This window comes from Propithecus coquereli, unplaced genomic scaffold (assembly GCF_000956105.1).
Source record: "Propithecus coquereli isolate 6110/MARCELLA unplaced genomic scaffold, Pcoq_1.0 Scaffold422, whole genome shotgun sequence".
Lineage (NCBI taxonomy): Eukaryota > Metazoa > Chordata > Mammalia > Primates > Indriidae > Propithecus > Propithecus coquereli.
The window spans coordinates 359,166-375,240 of NW_012149975.1; the positions used below are offsets into that span (position 1 = coordinate 359,166).

At 41.6% G+C, this 16,075-nt stretch overlaps 1 protein-coding gene across 1 annotated transcript; it reads right to left on the reverse strand.

Moving 5' to 3' along the window:
- Positions 1-5,253: 5,253 nt before the first annotated feature.
- PGRMC1 (progesterone receptor membrane component 1) lies at positions 5,254-13,457 on the reverse strand. Its single transcript, XM_012653545.1, has 3 exons — positions 13,017-13,457; positions 9,539-9,694; positions 5,254-6,556 (listed from the first exon to the last, which is right to left on the reverse strand). Exons 1-3 carry the CDS (start codon positions 13,342-13,344, stop codon positions 6,453-6,455), a joined length of 588 nt encoding a protein of 195 aa, XP_012508999.1. The 5' UTR covers positions 13,345-13,457; the 3' UTR covers positions 5,254-6,452.
- Between the last annotated feature and the right edge of the window lie 2,618 nt (positions 13,458-16,075).

A 16,075-nucleotide genomic window follows, 5' to 3' on the forward strand; every position in this document is an offset into this window, starting at 1 on the left:
AGCAGCATTTAAAAGCCTAAGCAGAGTCAAATATAAAACCTTGTTTCTCTTGCCAGAGTTTAAAGCATAGATCAAAATGACTGCAGGTGTGTTGGCAAGCTTTGGAAACACAAAACATCCAGATGCTGAAGCTTGGTAAAACAATGCTTGCAAAGCTTCTTGATCCAAGGACAGACATTTTTATAGTTCAACTGCAACTTTAATTTGGTGCCAGTGAAGGAGCAGAATAACATTGAGAGGGGTTGAGGTAGTCCCTCTATGGCTCCTTAGCTGTCATAACATCATCATTTAGTATCATCTATCTTCAAAGAGGACAACAGTGAATGAATGAGGCTCCTTTTACATGTTCTTTGATTTGGTCTGAAACACCATGTGCAGCAACAAACTTCCTTGAGTTTTATTTAGAAATAATCATAGACAAAAGAAGAGTGATGACAGCTAGGACATATAAATGGACTTCTTCATGACATTAAAGAGCACCCACCAGGAGGAAATTAATCTTATTACTATGTTGATAGTACTCAAAGAGTTGTCTTTTTAGGGACAAAGTCTTGGAAGAAGAATCTAAAAGTGGCTCGGATTGTCCTTTGAGGTTTAAATGGAGAGGGGACCATTAAGCAGAGTTTTTTTTTTTTTTTAACCTATGTCTTTCCATCCTAGAAAAGCAGCAGGATTGGAGTGACATAAGAAGTGGGGTTTGCAAAGGAAATATTGAAAAGATCCTGGGGCACCAATAATGGCACTTGGGAAGAGAGGACGTGACAGTATTCCATTTTGGGTTATGTAATCCTTTCACTCAGGGTCGGGTGACATCAGTTTGTAAAAAGTCACTGAATATTTCCAAACCGACTTTTAATAAAACAGTAACAAGTGCCTCCTCAACCCTCAATAATGCCATGGAGTTAGGAAGAGTCAAGAGGAAAGTGTGTAGTTTTCTAGCTGGGGAAACATTGTATGTTGTGTAGGATTTGTAAACTCTTAACATAAGCAATTTATCTTTTTACCTACTGGTTTTGGATTTCTTAAATGTTTTTAAATTGAGATATTTTATAGATTCTTAAAAGACTTACATCTTAGTGCAAGTGCATGTTCTGTAGAAAGCTCGGCTGATTCATTCTGCCTTACATTGGATTTAGGACCTCAGGGGCAGTAGATTACTTTTTTTTCCCCCCCAACAAAGCTATACCTGACCTGGCAATTGAAGACACCAATGACATTAGAGACTGCAACAGGAAAAGGTGGTTTGAATCCACAGAAGCAGTGGAAGGCAACATTTTCATATGACATGATCCATTTCAAACAGTCTTCATTTGCTATTCTGTAGAAAAGTACCAGCTGGCAGAGCCAGGTAGAATGCCAGCTGCCAGTCATGGTGGCTGCCCGGAATGATGTGGCACGGATGTGCGCTCATTATCAGCCTCTTAGCAACCTGGTATCTGCAGGGACTACAAAAAATCTCACTTATCTGAAGTAAGAGCCCCAAGTTGCTTCATTGACCTCTTCTAATCACATTTTAATAGAGCTATGTTAGTACATGCAAAAATTCAGAAATGAATGTAACATAGCAGATCATGTTTATTATCAACAAGGTGATAACCAAGGAATGATTTGTTGGCTCTCTTGTGTTCAATTCCACTTTCAAGCCAGTAACTCTACCATCAAAACGACATCTGGCTTGTCAGATCTGAAAAAAATCGCTCATGGGCGAGTGCCTTCTCTCCTAAGAACTAGCAACAACTATTAATGTTCAAAGTACTGTTGTCCAGAATAGCCTTTTAAACCAAGAACAGCTTGTATTTTGTCAGACAACTTTCAGTAATTAGGTAGTATTCTCCTCCAATGAAAACCTGCCTCCTTATTTTTTCGTTTCATGCCACTGAAACAAAGAACATTATGGGTTTGTAATGCAAAGCAGCTATGCTTATTTTGAAAAAAAAAAATCTCACTTCCTTCTGTCATTTGATAACTTTTCTTTGCAGAGTTTTAAGGCATGGAAACAATTTGCTGCTCAGTAATCAGACATAAAAAATAAATTGCAGAATACAGCATGTGCAGTTTTTTTTGTATCATAGAACTGGTGCTAAGTCATTTCTATATAACATTTTTGTCTTGCTTTGTTTGTTTGCTAAATACTGTCCTGAGACCTAGAAGAAAGTAAAAATACTGGTTTGATGTTTACTTTCTGTACAATCCTGGATTTTTATATGTCTTGTGATAGATAATGCATTCTAGATTTGAGTCAACCTTTTTTGTGTGTAGGCCTTAAATGAGGAAGAGAACAACTCATCCTGTACTTTTCAATTGAATGGCTTAGTAAGGAATGAAATAGAACTGAAAATATTGTAACCACCTTAATTAACGTTGTTGTCCTTTGTTGTGCTGTTATTTAAGTGGTGCAAAAGTATTTGCTCCTGTCGTTTTTCTATGTCCTATTAAGTAAGGGCCTGAACTTTAAACTTTGTCTTTTTAAATAGGTGTTTTCATGTTTTTCTTTGTATGTGCTGCTGACGGTGCTGTAAGAAAGCTAAAAATCTGTCAATGTATTTCTGTTCAATTTGTTTGAATTTCTCAGGTAGAAAGCCATGTAACCAGGTAATTTTGAAAATAAGAACCAAATAAATGTATTTTTATTTGTTGCAAAACTGTTTAAAATATTAAGTTTTAAATAAATGCTGATAATTCCACTTCGGCGGGGGGTGGGGGAGTTTCTACCTGTAGTAACCAGTAGTATGCTGCTTTGCACTAATGTTGCTGGTCTTTTTTCTCATTTGCATTGTTAGAAAAATAATACATATTTAATTTTCAGATATATTAAAAATAAAATTGTCATAGTGAATATTGAGTCTTTGTTCATTTACCGCATGTATTGGACAAAATGTTGCACATCCATGATATTTTCTATAGAAATACAGATGTCTAATTTTAATATCCTTTCTGTGCAACTTTTCCTTTTATGATGCGAGTTTGTGGGAACTGACTCTGTCAGAGCTCATGAAATTGAAGACCAGAGTTTTATTTTCATTTTGGATAAACTGAAATCATGACATTGAGATTTAAGATTATCCTCCCTTCGGCATGTTTTATCAGTGCGAATAAAAGGTAGCAAAATTGACTCCATGGAATTGCATCTCATCCCTTTAGCACTGGGTGGAAGTGTTAAAGTTATACAATATCCAAAAATAATTGTGGGTGTGGGATGAGAAGTCTGGTCAGAGAAGTTAGCGGCCTCAGTAATCAATCTTTGACCATTCAAGAATTAACTGTATTTTAACTATATTTTCACATGAAATATTCAGCGAACTGCCTCTAAGTATTACATAACAAAGGCAGACTATACCTTAGAGTAAAATCTGGGCCCTTTAGAGCTGATAGGTCTTTGTTGGGGTTCAAAGAGCTCTTTCTGAAACACAAAGGAATGTACAATGCTTGTTCTGATCTAGGATTTACATAAATTTTGCCCTCCGAGGTAAGGTGAATGTTGGGTCATGCAGAGAAGCCAGATAGGCAGATACTGAAAACATGTAGTGAATGCTGCTTGTGAACCACAGATGCTGGTACTGAAAACAAAGTGTCTGTGCAGCTGGTTGGATGACAGCAGGTGGAGAGCAAACAGATGTTAACCTGACACCTCCCTCCTCCCCCACTGGACATGTGGTGGTTGTAATAACCACTCCTCATCTTGAATGGCACCTTTTACATAATATGGCTTATGTATATTCTAGCTGGATTTGAGAAGTTTTTAGATCAAAGTCCTGCTTTATAGTAATATCCCTTTACATGTAATCAACACAATGTTGACTCAGCTCTGAATGGAGGAGAATCAGGCTATTGGAAATGAAGCTTTGAGGAGGCTCTGGATGTTTTTTTCTTGCCCTCAGACAGGCCTGTTTAACTTTGTGAAAGGAGTAGCCTAATCTTCACATCTAAATGAGATTTCAGGCTGCAAAGGTGGCTCAACTTCTCTCCACCGCTTCCCCAAAGCATAAGGTGTAACAGGTTACTGGACACAATAGGCACTGGAATATTTGTTGGATGAAACCTAGTGGAGAAAAAGAACACATTAAAAGCACCACATGGGCCAGGCGCGGTGGCTCACGCCTGTAATCCTAGCACTCTGGGAGGCCGAGGCGGGTGGATTGTTTGAGCTCAGGAGTTCGAGACCAGCCTGAGCAAGAGCAAGACCCCGTCTCTACTAAAAATAGAAAGAAATTAATCACACAACTAAAACTATATAGAAAAAATTAGCTGGGCATGGTGGCACATGCCTGTAGTCCCAGCTACTCGGGAGGCTGAGGCAGGAGGATCGCTTGAGCCCGGGAGTTTGAGGTTGCTGGGAGCTAGGCTAATGCCACAGCACTCACTCTAGCCAGGGCAACAGAGCGAAACTCTGTCTAAAAAAAAAAAAAAAAAGCACCACATGTACTCAGCATCAAATTGGTATTAACTGATCAACACTTAAGTGCACATATAAGTAATAACATTCATGTGGTGTCGGGCAGGTGGGAGGGGGGAGGAGGGGATGGGTATATTCACACCTAATGGGTGCGGTGCACACTGTCTGTGGGATGGACATGCTTGAAGCTCTGACTCAGGTGGGGCAAGGGCAATATAGTAACCTAAACACTTGTACCCCTGTAATATGTTGAAATAAAAAAATTTAAAAAAATACAAATACATTCGATGTGGTTCGATAACATGAAAAATGGAAACCTATGACCTGAGAGTACATCTCTTGTAAGAAAACTGTCAATTTCAACATTAAAATGACAAAACATGTTTATACAACTGACTGCCTATGCAAATCTGTTATCCTTCTATTGACATGAGATGAATTAACCTTGCTGCTATGAGGATTCCTAATACTTTCCTGATCAGACAATACATTAAAATAAAAACAACAAAACCCTTCCTTAGCATTTGGTAATGACAATGCTTTCACAGTGACATTGCCCTTTAATAACCTTGCTATAGACTTCAGGGTAGAGGGTCTGCCTTTTACAGTTTAGAAAGTTCTGACTTAGGCAGAATTTGACAAATTACAAAACAGCAATTCAATTCACTATTTTTTTTAACGGGACAACCCGGTATTTGGTTTGCGGTGTGACGTATCTATGAAGTTTTGCCCTTATTTCCTTTGGAATACAAAAAGTCTACACCCAAAAGTGAAACTGAATTTTAAGGTAAAATAAAATGATAACTCTGATTCCTTAGAATAAAGGTTTTAAAAAATTACAACAAGCCACCACAGTATACTGGGTAAAACCATTTTATTAACTGACCAAAGCACTTCATTTTGTTTTCTGATTTGAGGTAAAACCATTAAACACAGTTCACAAGAAAATACAATGACTATTTAACTACAATTACAAGAATTTGAAACCTCACTAGTTGTTCATGTAATACTTTTACAAATTCATACAACTGTATAGTCTACTTAAGCTTAGTGTTAACCAAAAGAGCAATATCAAAGACCTAGACAATTGACTACTACTTTTGCAGTGGCTATAGTTTTGAAACAACATAATAACTGTTACCTTATGAATATGCTTTACTTTAAAAACCACTTGGCTAGTGATGTGTATTGTTTCCTCATTGCTCGGGGGTGTGTACAAAGGCTCATAAGAGAGCAGACAACTGTTCCTGTTCTGTATGCCCCTCTCTCAGTTCAAACGTGTAAAATAACCAAATAACCATTGCCCTACCACAAACATGGGGGTTGGAAAGATAGTCCTACAATCTTCTCCATATATTTCAGGTTGTAGGCAAGCCGGCTGGCTTTTATAAAGCTTTCTTTTGAATGTTTAGATCCTGTTTTAATCCAAACTGTAGATTACTGTGTTTGTGAGGGCGTCTGAGTGTCCATGTGAGAGCAAGGACAACAAAGCTGTCTAGAAACATAGTATGTTTTCCAGCTGAGTCCAGCTTTGAGATTTCATTTTGTTACTGGACAGCTCTCTTTAATCATAAATATCAAAGCCTTTGGAACACTGCAGATTTGCTTTAGAGGTAGATAAAACAGAAATCATGCAGTTAAGTCAATTGAGGAAAAAAAGGGATTTGCTGTCTTGAGAGAACATCATGACTAATAGTTGATCCTTTGTTCCTGGTGCACATCTAACATTTTTACCTGTTTCAGGAAATATCCAAGTCTTACCTGTCTCTCAGGAAACACACATTTAATTCAGCCTGTACTAACTACAGACAGAAGAAAAACAGTATTAACATTTATATTACAGCACTGCAGTTCACTTTCTGGATTTGTGACACACAAACATATCATGCATTCTAAGACAGAAGTTAATTTTATCAGTGTCACTAGTGATGTTAATTAAAAAATTTACAGCAAGTTCAAAACTTTTCTAAATATTGAAATCACCATGTTTTAAAGACAGACTGGAATGTTACAAATGATTCTGCAAGATACAAAAATAGATATGCTTCCACTGAATGCTTTAATCATTTTTCTGAGCATTCTCATCTTTTGGTTCTTCCTCATCCGAGTACACAGTGGGCTCTTCGCCCTCCTTCAGCAGTTTGCCCACATGATGATACTTGACTGGAGGTAGAGAAGAAAACACAAATGGTCATTCTCATGCCTTCTAAAAGAAATCACTACCACATTTCATCTGAAAGCATTTATTAGAGGCCTACAATATACTCAGCAATGTTAGGCTCCTTGAAGGATACAAAGGTGGTTTATACCACAGTCCTTGCCGATAGGAAATTAGAGCTTTATTCAGAAGGCAGAAATATAAAACAGGTAGCAATGTCTGGCAATGTGTGTGCAAGGTAATCTCAAAATGAATTATGGGGCTAGGCATGGTGGGTCATACCAGCACTTTGGGATTGCTTGAGGCCAGGAGTTGAAAACCAGCCTGGGCAACACAATAAGACCCCATCTCTACTAAAAAGAAAAAAAAAAAAAGAAAAAAGAAAAATCAGTCAGGTGTGGTGGTATGTGCCTGTAGTCCCAGCTACTTGGGAGGCTGAGGCAGGAGGATCGCCTGAGCCCAGAAGTTCAAGGCTGCAGTGAGCTAAGATTGCACCACATGTTCCAGCCTGGGTGACCGAGCAAGACCTTGTCTCTAAAAACAACAAAAAAGAATTGTGTTTTCATGTGGACAGTGTTTAGAAGAGCAAGGGCATGTTATGAGTTAGTTAGAAGGGTTGCAGAACACTTCATGGAAGAAGGATATGTTTTGGAAAAATGTATAGGATTTAGGGAAGGAGGGATTTCCAGAAAATGAAAACACTATGTACAAATGCATGAAAGTGAGACTGAACATATCTGGGAAGCAATAAAGAAACCAAGTTGGCAGGAGCAGAGTAGGCACCTGGAAGTAGAAGGAGATAAGGTTGGCTAAGTAGTGTGGGGAAATATTACGAAAGATCTGAAAAGCCAGCTTGAGGAGTTTGGACTTATCCTATACGTGGCAAAGGGCACTCAAGATTTATCAGCAAAGGAATGACAATGTAAAATGGTGCTTTAGCAACAATACTATCAATATGGTGTATAGGACAGATTTCAGTAAGGAGAGACTAGAAGCAGGGCAACCAGGAGGCTACCATGCAGATCAAGGTGCAAAGGAACCACAGCTCGGAGTAGGGTGGTGTCCATGGGAATGGAAAGGAGAGGATATGAGATACTTTGAAAGCAAGCTGGAACATGAGTTAATGAAGTGAAAACTGGAGGTTCCATGGACAAAAATGGGGACTCTGTGGAGGAAATCACTCTGGAGGGTCACATGACAGGAAATCTACAAGAAAGAATGGACAAGTGAAGTTAGTATTGGCAAGAAAAAAAAAAAGGTTTCCCTGAAACCTTTGAGAAAGAGAGTCCAATCCAATTATGGAGACAGAAGCCATATTGTAGAGAGGAAGGAGGCATAGAGAAGAAATGAAGCAGTGGTTAGGGGCAAAAACAACTTAGAAGTTTGACAGTGAAGGGAAGGAATAATGGTCTAGTGGATGGAGAGGATAGCAGGAGACAGAAATTTTTTCCCCAGCATGGAGAAAAACCGATGGGTAGTTAACACAAGAAGACTGAGAGATGTTGGAGAAAACAGATTTAAGAGTACAAACCAGAATGCAAAAGACTTGAGAGATGGAGTCAGCAAACCACCACATTATTACAGCCAAACTAATGCAGGATCTCAATGTCAGAAGCCAAGAGGACCACGTGTCTTCTTTCTGAATATGAGTAGGAATTAGAAGAGTAACCAACCTGTCTAACCAGAGCTGCTTTTGTGTGAAACAATTGGAACTATGCAGGACAAATAAAAGCCAGGTGGCGCCTGGGAAACCTGCCTTAAGGGGAAGCCACACCTTCTTGGAGTACAGCTGAGGTGTCACAACAGTATTTGGGGCTAGCCTTAGTTAAGGTGGGAAAAAAATCACATTTTTTTCTCCAACTGATGAAGGCAAGCCCTAGAAAATAGAGCTTTGTAAGTTATAAATTACAACTTGCTGGTTTCATATAGAAGATTCTATTGTTACAAAGGCATCCTTAGGATGCAAAAATTTAGGGACTATGTTAGGTAGCTGAACTATGTTTTCAAAGTATAATGATTTGCCTCTAGACTTGAAAGCTATACTTAGTCTGCTTGAGACCCAAACTCGAAGGCAGAACTACATCTGGCTATTTATTAACCCAGAACTCTCTCTGAAGTCAGCATTATTTTAAAAGAAAATGTTTGGATATAGCCAAAAGAGCATGTAATATTTAACTTATTATAGAGAACAGCACATGGAAAACTACATTTTATATGAAAAATCTTCCTCAAAGAAATGGGCATGGTCTTTATACACTGTTTCATAAAAGTTGGGAAAGATTATTATTTAAATTCTTGGCAGTGAAATATTACTAAAGTGATAATTAAACATTTAGGTTTGACAGAAGCTAATTCCTGAATTCTCAAAATTTGAACTTAACCCCTCATTCCTACTTCCCTCCAAAGGACCTCAGCCCATAGCATAAACCAGAAACAAGTGTCTCCTTTTTTCTTTTAAAAAAACGCAGACACCATTGTTGCTGCACATATTATAAGCATCATTCGTAGATGTGGCCTATAGTTAGGCTCAATTAGATTAAAAAAGCAGCTGTTTTGCAGAATACAAGTCTCCCATTCTTCAACGGAGATGTGGGCTGCTTTTAAACGGCAAGCTGTACAAGAGAGGGCTTATGAAAATCCGTCTTTCTGTAGCCAAGATGGCCACTACCCTTTCCCCCACACACCAAGCACCAAATCCTAGTGTGGAATCTATGCAAACCTCTCAAAAATCTTAAAATCAAAACCAGAAACCCAAGTTTCCATAGAGAACTAGCTAAAAAATGGTATGCAATCATAGCAAGTGACTCAGCACTTCTGAAATTACTTCAAGCCATGAACTTGATCTGTCCAAGATTCAGGAGCCTATCAAAATGTGCCCAAGTTTCAGGCTGCTTAGTAATAACTATTGTCCTGCCATGAATCCCCATTACTGGTAGAAATTTGATCCCGGCACAATGTTAAAAAAAAAAAAAAAAAAAACCGCTTACAAGTGAACTGAGACTCCCAGTCACTCAGGGTCTCCTGCTGGGCAGCAGTGAGGTCAGAAAGGTCATCGTACTCATCCTTCAGTGCTTCTTTGTCCAGGCAAAATGTGGCAAGGCCCCTGGATGCGTCTCTTCCAGCAAAGACCCCGTAGGGCCCCTCTTTAAAAACAAAACAAAACCAAAGACCAATTCTTTATTAGACAGTGAATTTCTCGTGGTTCATACACAGAAACTGGTTTCCTTACCCTTTTTAAATATCAAATTCCACTTGCAGACCACAGTAATACTGATACTTTCATTGTTATGTAGGGGATATAGAAAGACCTGTTGTCATTAAACTATGAAATGACTAAAAATTAAATCGAAATGCTATACACTTTCTTTAATCTCCTGTGATTTCCAAATAGCTAATAAAAAAGTCATAAACGGTTATTGCTTGGCGGGGGGGTAATAGTGATAGGAAATCATTCCAGACAATACTGAGTCCATGGGTTAGAATTCAACTTTAGGACATTAAATCAGGGGCCCGACTCTGTTCTAGGTACTTGGGCTACACCAGTGAGAATTATGGTTTCTTAATAAGCACTAATGTGTAAATGAAAATATTTCTTTATAAATGTAGTCTGGTATGTTTTAATGAGTCAACGTTATGTCATAGAGATCTTTGGTTGCAAGACTTAGTTAAACATTAACTTATGGCATCTGCAGGTGCAATCATTTCATGAGAGTATTAGTGGTTCAAAAATCCATCCACATGTTACATAACCTTCACTGTCAATACATAAGAGATAGCACACAGGGCATCAGTTTAATCATCCTGTTTTGGGTGGGTTTAAGGAGAAGACTGAAAATACTAAAATTTTCATGGAAAAAAAGGCTGAATCAATACTGCAAAATAACTATATTAACTTAGAATGCTATTATATATGTTATTATACTGCACTTTTGTCTAAGAGCAGTGAATCATTCTGCAGGTACTTAAATTGGATGTTTAGACTTATTTAAATATTGCACAAGTAAATGAAGAGAATACAGTGTACTTTAAACATTGTGTTGTTTTCCCAAAGGTAGACCAAATAGCAACCCTGACATTAAAAAGCGTGTGAGTAACCACCCACTATGCCAAGTATGAGAAAAGATCAAGTTTCAATATGGCCTGGTCATCTGAAACCTCAATCCACCAAGAAATTTTTTATAAATTAGATGAATTCTATGATCAACTTTTAAACGCAATTAAGATTCCAAAGAAAAAGTAAAAACACTTCACACATTTTTCACAAATATACATCTCTCGTGGAAATGGTAGTACCTAGTGCTTGAAAATAGCAAACTGTATGGGTTTGGACTTCGCCATTTCAGGAATTATGGTCATTGGCTTGGTAGAGTGGGTCTTTACCTAGCAAACCTCACAGAATACTTAAACAAGGTCCCTGGGGAAGCACTAAAATCTTTGGAGAATACATATTATTCATCACAATGTATATTCACTAGGATGTAAGCTCCATGAACAGAGAATTGTGTGTTTTGTTCACTGCTATATTCTCAGCACCTACAACCGTGCCTTGCATAGAGTAACAGGCACTTGAATGAATAATTTTTAGGAATCCTGTATAACACCAAGTATCGTTTCCACTGTGATGTTGTCACCTATTCATGGGCTCACTGAGTGATAGCGCAGGGTAGAGACTTGGAGATCTCAGGATGGGCCATCTTCATCACTTTTCAGAGGGAAAACTAAGGCATAGAAAGAACAATGCTTTGTACTAGGTCACATAGCTGGTCAGTGACCCAACCAGGACCAGAACGCAGGTTGCCTGACTTCCAGTTTTGTGCTCTGGGCATAGGCCAACATTCCTCTCGATGACTTTGCAAATATCATGATGCCCAATGCACATGTTTTGACTACTTTATGGTTTAGCTCAGTAATAACAGGTTTTGATAAATTATTTTGACAGTTACATGCTTACAAAAAGTAGGTATTCTAAAATGTCCACAAGAAAAAAAATAGGAGAGTTCCTTAAGAACCTTAACACATCTGATTTTGATTAGTTGGATTGAGAGAAGAAAACAAAGGTGTGGGCCTGAGCAGTTGGCTGCCTTCTGTACTCATACCAGTGGGGAAGAGAACACTGTCATTGATGTGGACACCCCCTGAGCTTCCTGTGTTTAGAGGAGTCCATATTGGAGAAGCTAAAATCTCTTCTTCCTCCTCTCCAAGTATTCTATGAAGCAGGACTTTCCAAACCTGGCTGCTTCTCAAATTCGCTGGGGGGGGGGGCATATTCAAATGCAGATTCCTGGACCTCCCCCAGAGTCTCATCTGTGGTGATGGTAGTTAGGCTGGAAATCTGTATTTTTCCTCAGATGCATCAGGTGATTATGACAGGCAATGAGGTTTGCAAAAACCTCACCTCTAAGGAACCCTCCAAGCCTTCCCCCTCCAGCAGCCCCGCTGCCAGCCATCCCTCATTTCCCCTCTTGTTGGCTTTTCCTGAAATCCCCCCACCCAGAAGCCATCATAGCCCTACCCCTTTTGTTTCTCGGGATCCTCCCACTTCTTCCTCCCTCCATTTTTATTTTTTGGCTTCCAGTCCTTTCTCTCTTGCTATAGACTAAATACCGTATTATCTTAGCAGCTTGCCACGTTACCACTGTCCACCACATTCAGCCTTTATTCTTTCCTCAACCAGCTCCCTTTCCCCTACGGAGCCTCCCTTGTTCACCTTCCAGCCTTTCCCCATGCGCCACACGCAGCACGCGCGCACACATACCAAACACATGCCACACACATACCTGACACATGCCTCACTGCAAGCGTGTGCACACACACACACACACACACACACACACACCCCTGACGAACCACATACACTGAAGACGCACACACCGCGCATGCACACACAGCGCACACACATTACTACCCACCAGGCACAACGCTCCTACCTGCTGCTAATTTCAATCCCCGCTTTTTCTCCAACACCCTCACATTCCACCAAGGCTACCCCTGGGCGTCATTGGCCTTCGCGTCTTCTCCAAGTCTGGACCGTCTCTGCTCCCGCGCTCCCCCTCATGCCTCCCTCGAAACACCCTCATTTCCTTTTCTCGAACCTGACACCAATCCCTCCTTGCAGAAATCCCCAAATCCACGACCTTTGAAAATTCCCCCAACACCCCGTGCTCTGATGTGGCCCCCTTCCAGCCTCGCGGTTCCACCCACCCCAGGCTTCCTCCACCCCCATCCCAGCGCTGTCAGCGCGGGCCGGGGATCTGCGGCCCCCCCTGGCCTGCAGCCCCTCTAGAGCGCCTCTTGTCCCCTGCCCGCTCCGGGAGCCTCCCAGCTGTCGCCTGCCCGCCCTCCCTGGCTCGCCGCCATTCCTCCCTCCGCTTAGGGACGCCCCGCTCCCCGCTGGCTTCTCCCGGCCCAGCCCCGTGCTGCGGCCCCCTTCTTTTGTCTCCGCGACCCCCTCGCCGGCCACCGTACCGGGCCCATAGAACTTGCGGCCTTTGGTCACGTCGAACACCTTGCCGTTGATGGCCATGAGTATGCGCGGGTCCTGGACGCCGTCGAAGCGCCGCAGCTCGGCGGGGGTGAAGTCGCGCCGCTTGAGGCGGGGCAGCGAGGGAGGTTCGTCGTCGTCGCTGTCGCTGCTGGCCGCAGGCTGGTCCCCGCGCACGATCTTGTAGAGCAGGAAGATGCAGAGGCCAAGCAGCAGCAGGTTGAGCGGCGACGTGAAAATCTCGTGCAGCAGCCCGCCGCCCTCCAGCTCGCTCGGGTCGGCGCCTGTCGCCACCACATCTTTGGCAGCCATGATCTCTGGAGCAAAGGTTGGGCCGGGATGGGCAGGGCAGGGCTCCGGAACTCGCTGCTTTCTCCTCCCTCTCTGCGAGCTAGTGGCGCGCAGAGCTCGGCGGCGGATGAGGACTAGCCAGGGGAGGAGGCGGGGCTGGGGGCGGAGCCTCCCAGCCCCGCCCCCTGCGGCCACCTAAGCGCCCCGCCCTGCTCAATCCGGCCCGACCCGGCTCAGGCCCCCCACGTAGTCTCCCTAGTCCGGCTCCGGTCTCCTAGCCGCCCCTCGCTTACCCACCCCCCCGCCGGGCGCTGCCCACCCCTCAGCTCTACCTGCAAGGCCCAGGCTCACGCCATCCTCCAGCTAACCGCGACGCAGCGCGCAGCCCTCCTCGGCACCCGCCCGCCTCTTGCTCCTTGCAGATCCGCTGGGAGAGCCTTGGCTTGGTCGGGCTCTGTGCTAGGCCCCCTCCGCCACCTGATGCGCGCCGAACACCGACTCCATTTCTCTTGTTTCAGGCTCCCCCTCCCCCATCTTCCATTCCAAAGCCCCTCATTTTTCCTGGCCACCCCTCAGGACCACGAAGCTACGAAGCTGTCTTAGGCGACAGGAAACTCATTCCTCGAACACCATTTTCTATCTTAGAGCCCCCACTCGCTCTCCTTCACGGCCCGTCCTCGATTCTGCCCCAGATGCTATGGGGCGGGCACCCACGGGATAGCTAAAGTCAGTGCTCCCTATTATCTGGGGAAACGAGTCAGATCGTCCGATTTACTTTGGGTTTGTTCTCGAAAAATAAACCCTTTTGCAATCACAGATTTGCTCAGTCACTAGGCATCAGCAAGCCACGTCCTCTTGTTGCGCATTTTTAAAATCAGAATAATGTCCAAAGTTTCTTTGGCGGTGTTCCTCCATTTGACGTCTGTCGAGCTACCCTTGGCAGTCACAAATAACCCTGAACAGGAGCCCAGACAAAGGCGGGAGTTTGGAAGGGGCCTAGGCTTGGTCCCTTCCTTTCCTAGGTATTTCACAGGGCCTTTGATGTGCTAACAGGCTGCACAGAGCAGGCCTCCACAGAGTAAGGGTTTTCTTGTCCTAACCCAGCGGTCCTTTATCTTGTGGCAGGGGGAGGGGAGCAGAAGAAAGGATAGAGAGAGGGAAAAAAATAATTAAAACCAAGCCATGCACACATCTGCAGCCCAGAGCAGTACTCTTCCACAACGGATTCTGTTGGCTTGCACATAATTTACTCCTGCTCCCAACAGGCAAGAAGACTTGAGGGGAGAATTGGCTCCTTACCTCAGAATTCTAAAAATTTCTGGCAAAAACTGCTTCCATCCTTGCCCCCCCATCTTCTTAAATCATTTTAAAGTGTAATGAGCCAAACAATCCTTATATCAGGCCTACACATTTTTCTCTGAGCTAAATCTAGGGTTAGCTGAGGCCCCTCTAGATCTTTTGTCAAACCTCTTCAATTTAATCGTGGGGAAACAGGCTCAAATTGAGGGCGCTCGGCTGTAGTAGAGTCTAATTATCCTTTTTTAAAAAATCATGTAGGGCCAACACGTGTTTAAAAGCCAACAAACTTGCGAGAAATATTTTCATTTGTAACTAATATGACAAAGGGTTAATATCCTTTAAGAGCTCATTTGAACTGATAAGAAAAATCCCTGAGATTCTTATCAGTAAATGGACAGACTAGGAACAGGTGATTCACACAAAAAAGGTGTACTAATGGTAAATAAACAGATGGAAAATGTTCCGTCTTGCTAGCAAAAAGGAAAACACAAAGATATCACTGTCACCTATTGCTTTCCTGTAGGAAAGATAAAAGGGAAAAAAGGATAACACACTGTTGTGAATGGTGAGACTCTCATACACTATTGAGGGGGAGAAATTGGTATGAACCTTTTGTTATCCATAAAAATATTTTCTATTCATCAATCTCACTTCTAGAAATCTACACTCTGACCCAGTAATTCTGCTTTTAGGACTCTATCCCAAGGAAACTCTTAGAAATTCAGACAAAGATTTCATTACTGAACTCATCAGAGATTCATTTTTAATATGGAAAAACTAGAAACAACCTAAATGTCCACCTTCAAATAAAATGGCTAACTAATCTGCTTGAATTGTGGTAAAACCATAAAATGGCCATCCAGATATCATCATGACATGGGAAAATGTTTATGTTTTAATCTTAAGAGAGAAAAACAGGACACAAAACTATATGTAGTATGAACTCAATTATATGTAAAAAAAAAAAATACATAAAAGGAAGCCTGAAAAGAAACATGCTGAAGTGTTAACTATCATGATTGATGGTTTCTTCTTTATACTCTTCTACATTTTCTACCATGAACACACGTCACTTTTTGCCTTGGGAAAAAAATGGTTTATTATTTCTTTTCTGAAAACATGTAGAACGATGATACATGTTCACTATAAGAAACATAAATAATATGTAAATATATAAAGCAAAAAAATGAAATTTATTTCTCCCTCTCCCAGTTCCCCAATCTTTAAATCAGGCCCATACATTAGCAGATTGATTTATATTCTTGCAGATACCTGCAACGCATGCCCGCACACACACGCACACTCACTCACACACACACACACGGATTTTGTTTTACAAAACTAGGGATAACTCTAAATAGTAAAATATTTATCAGTTTTTTTTTATAATAAAGAGAGGCACAAAGTAAAAATATAAAAACAAACCATTAGCTTCTCAACCAGATAACCCCTG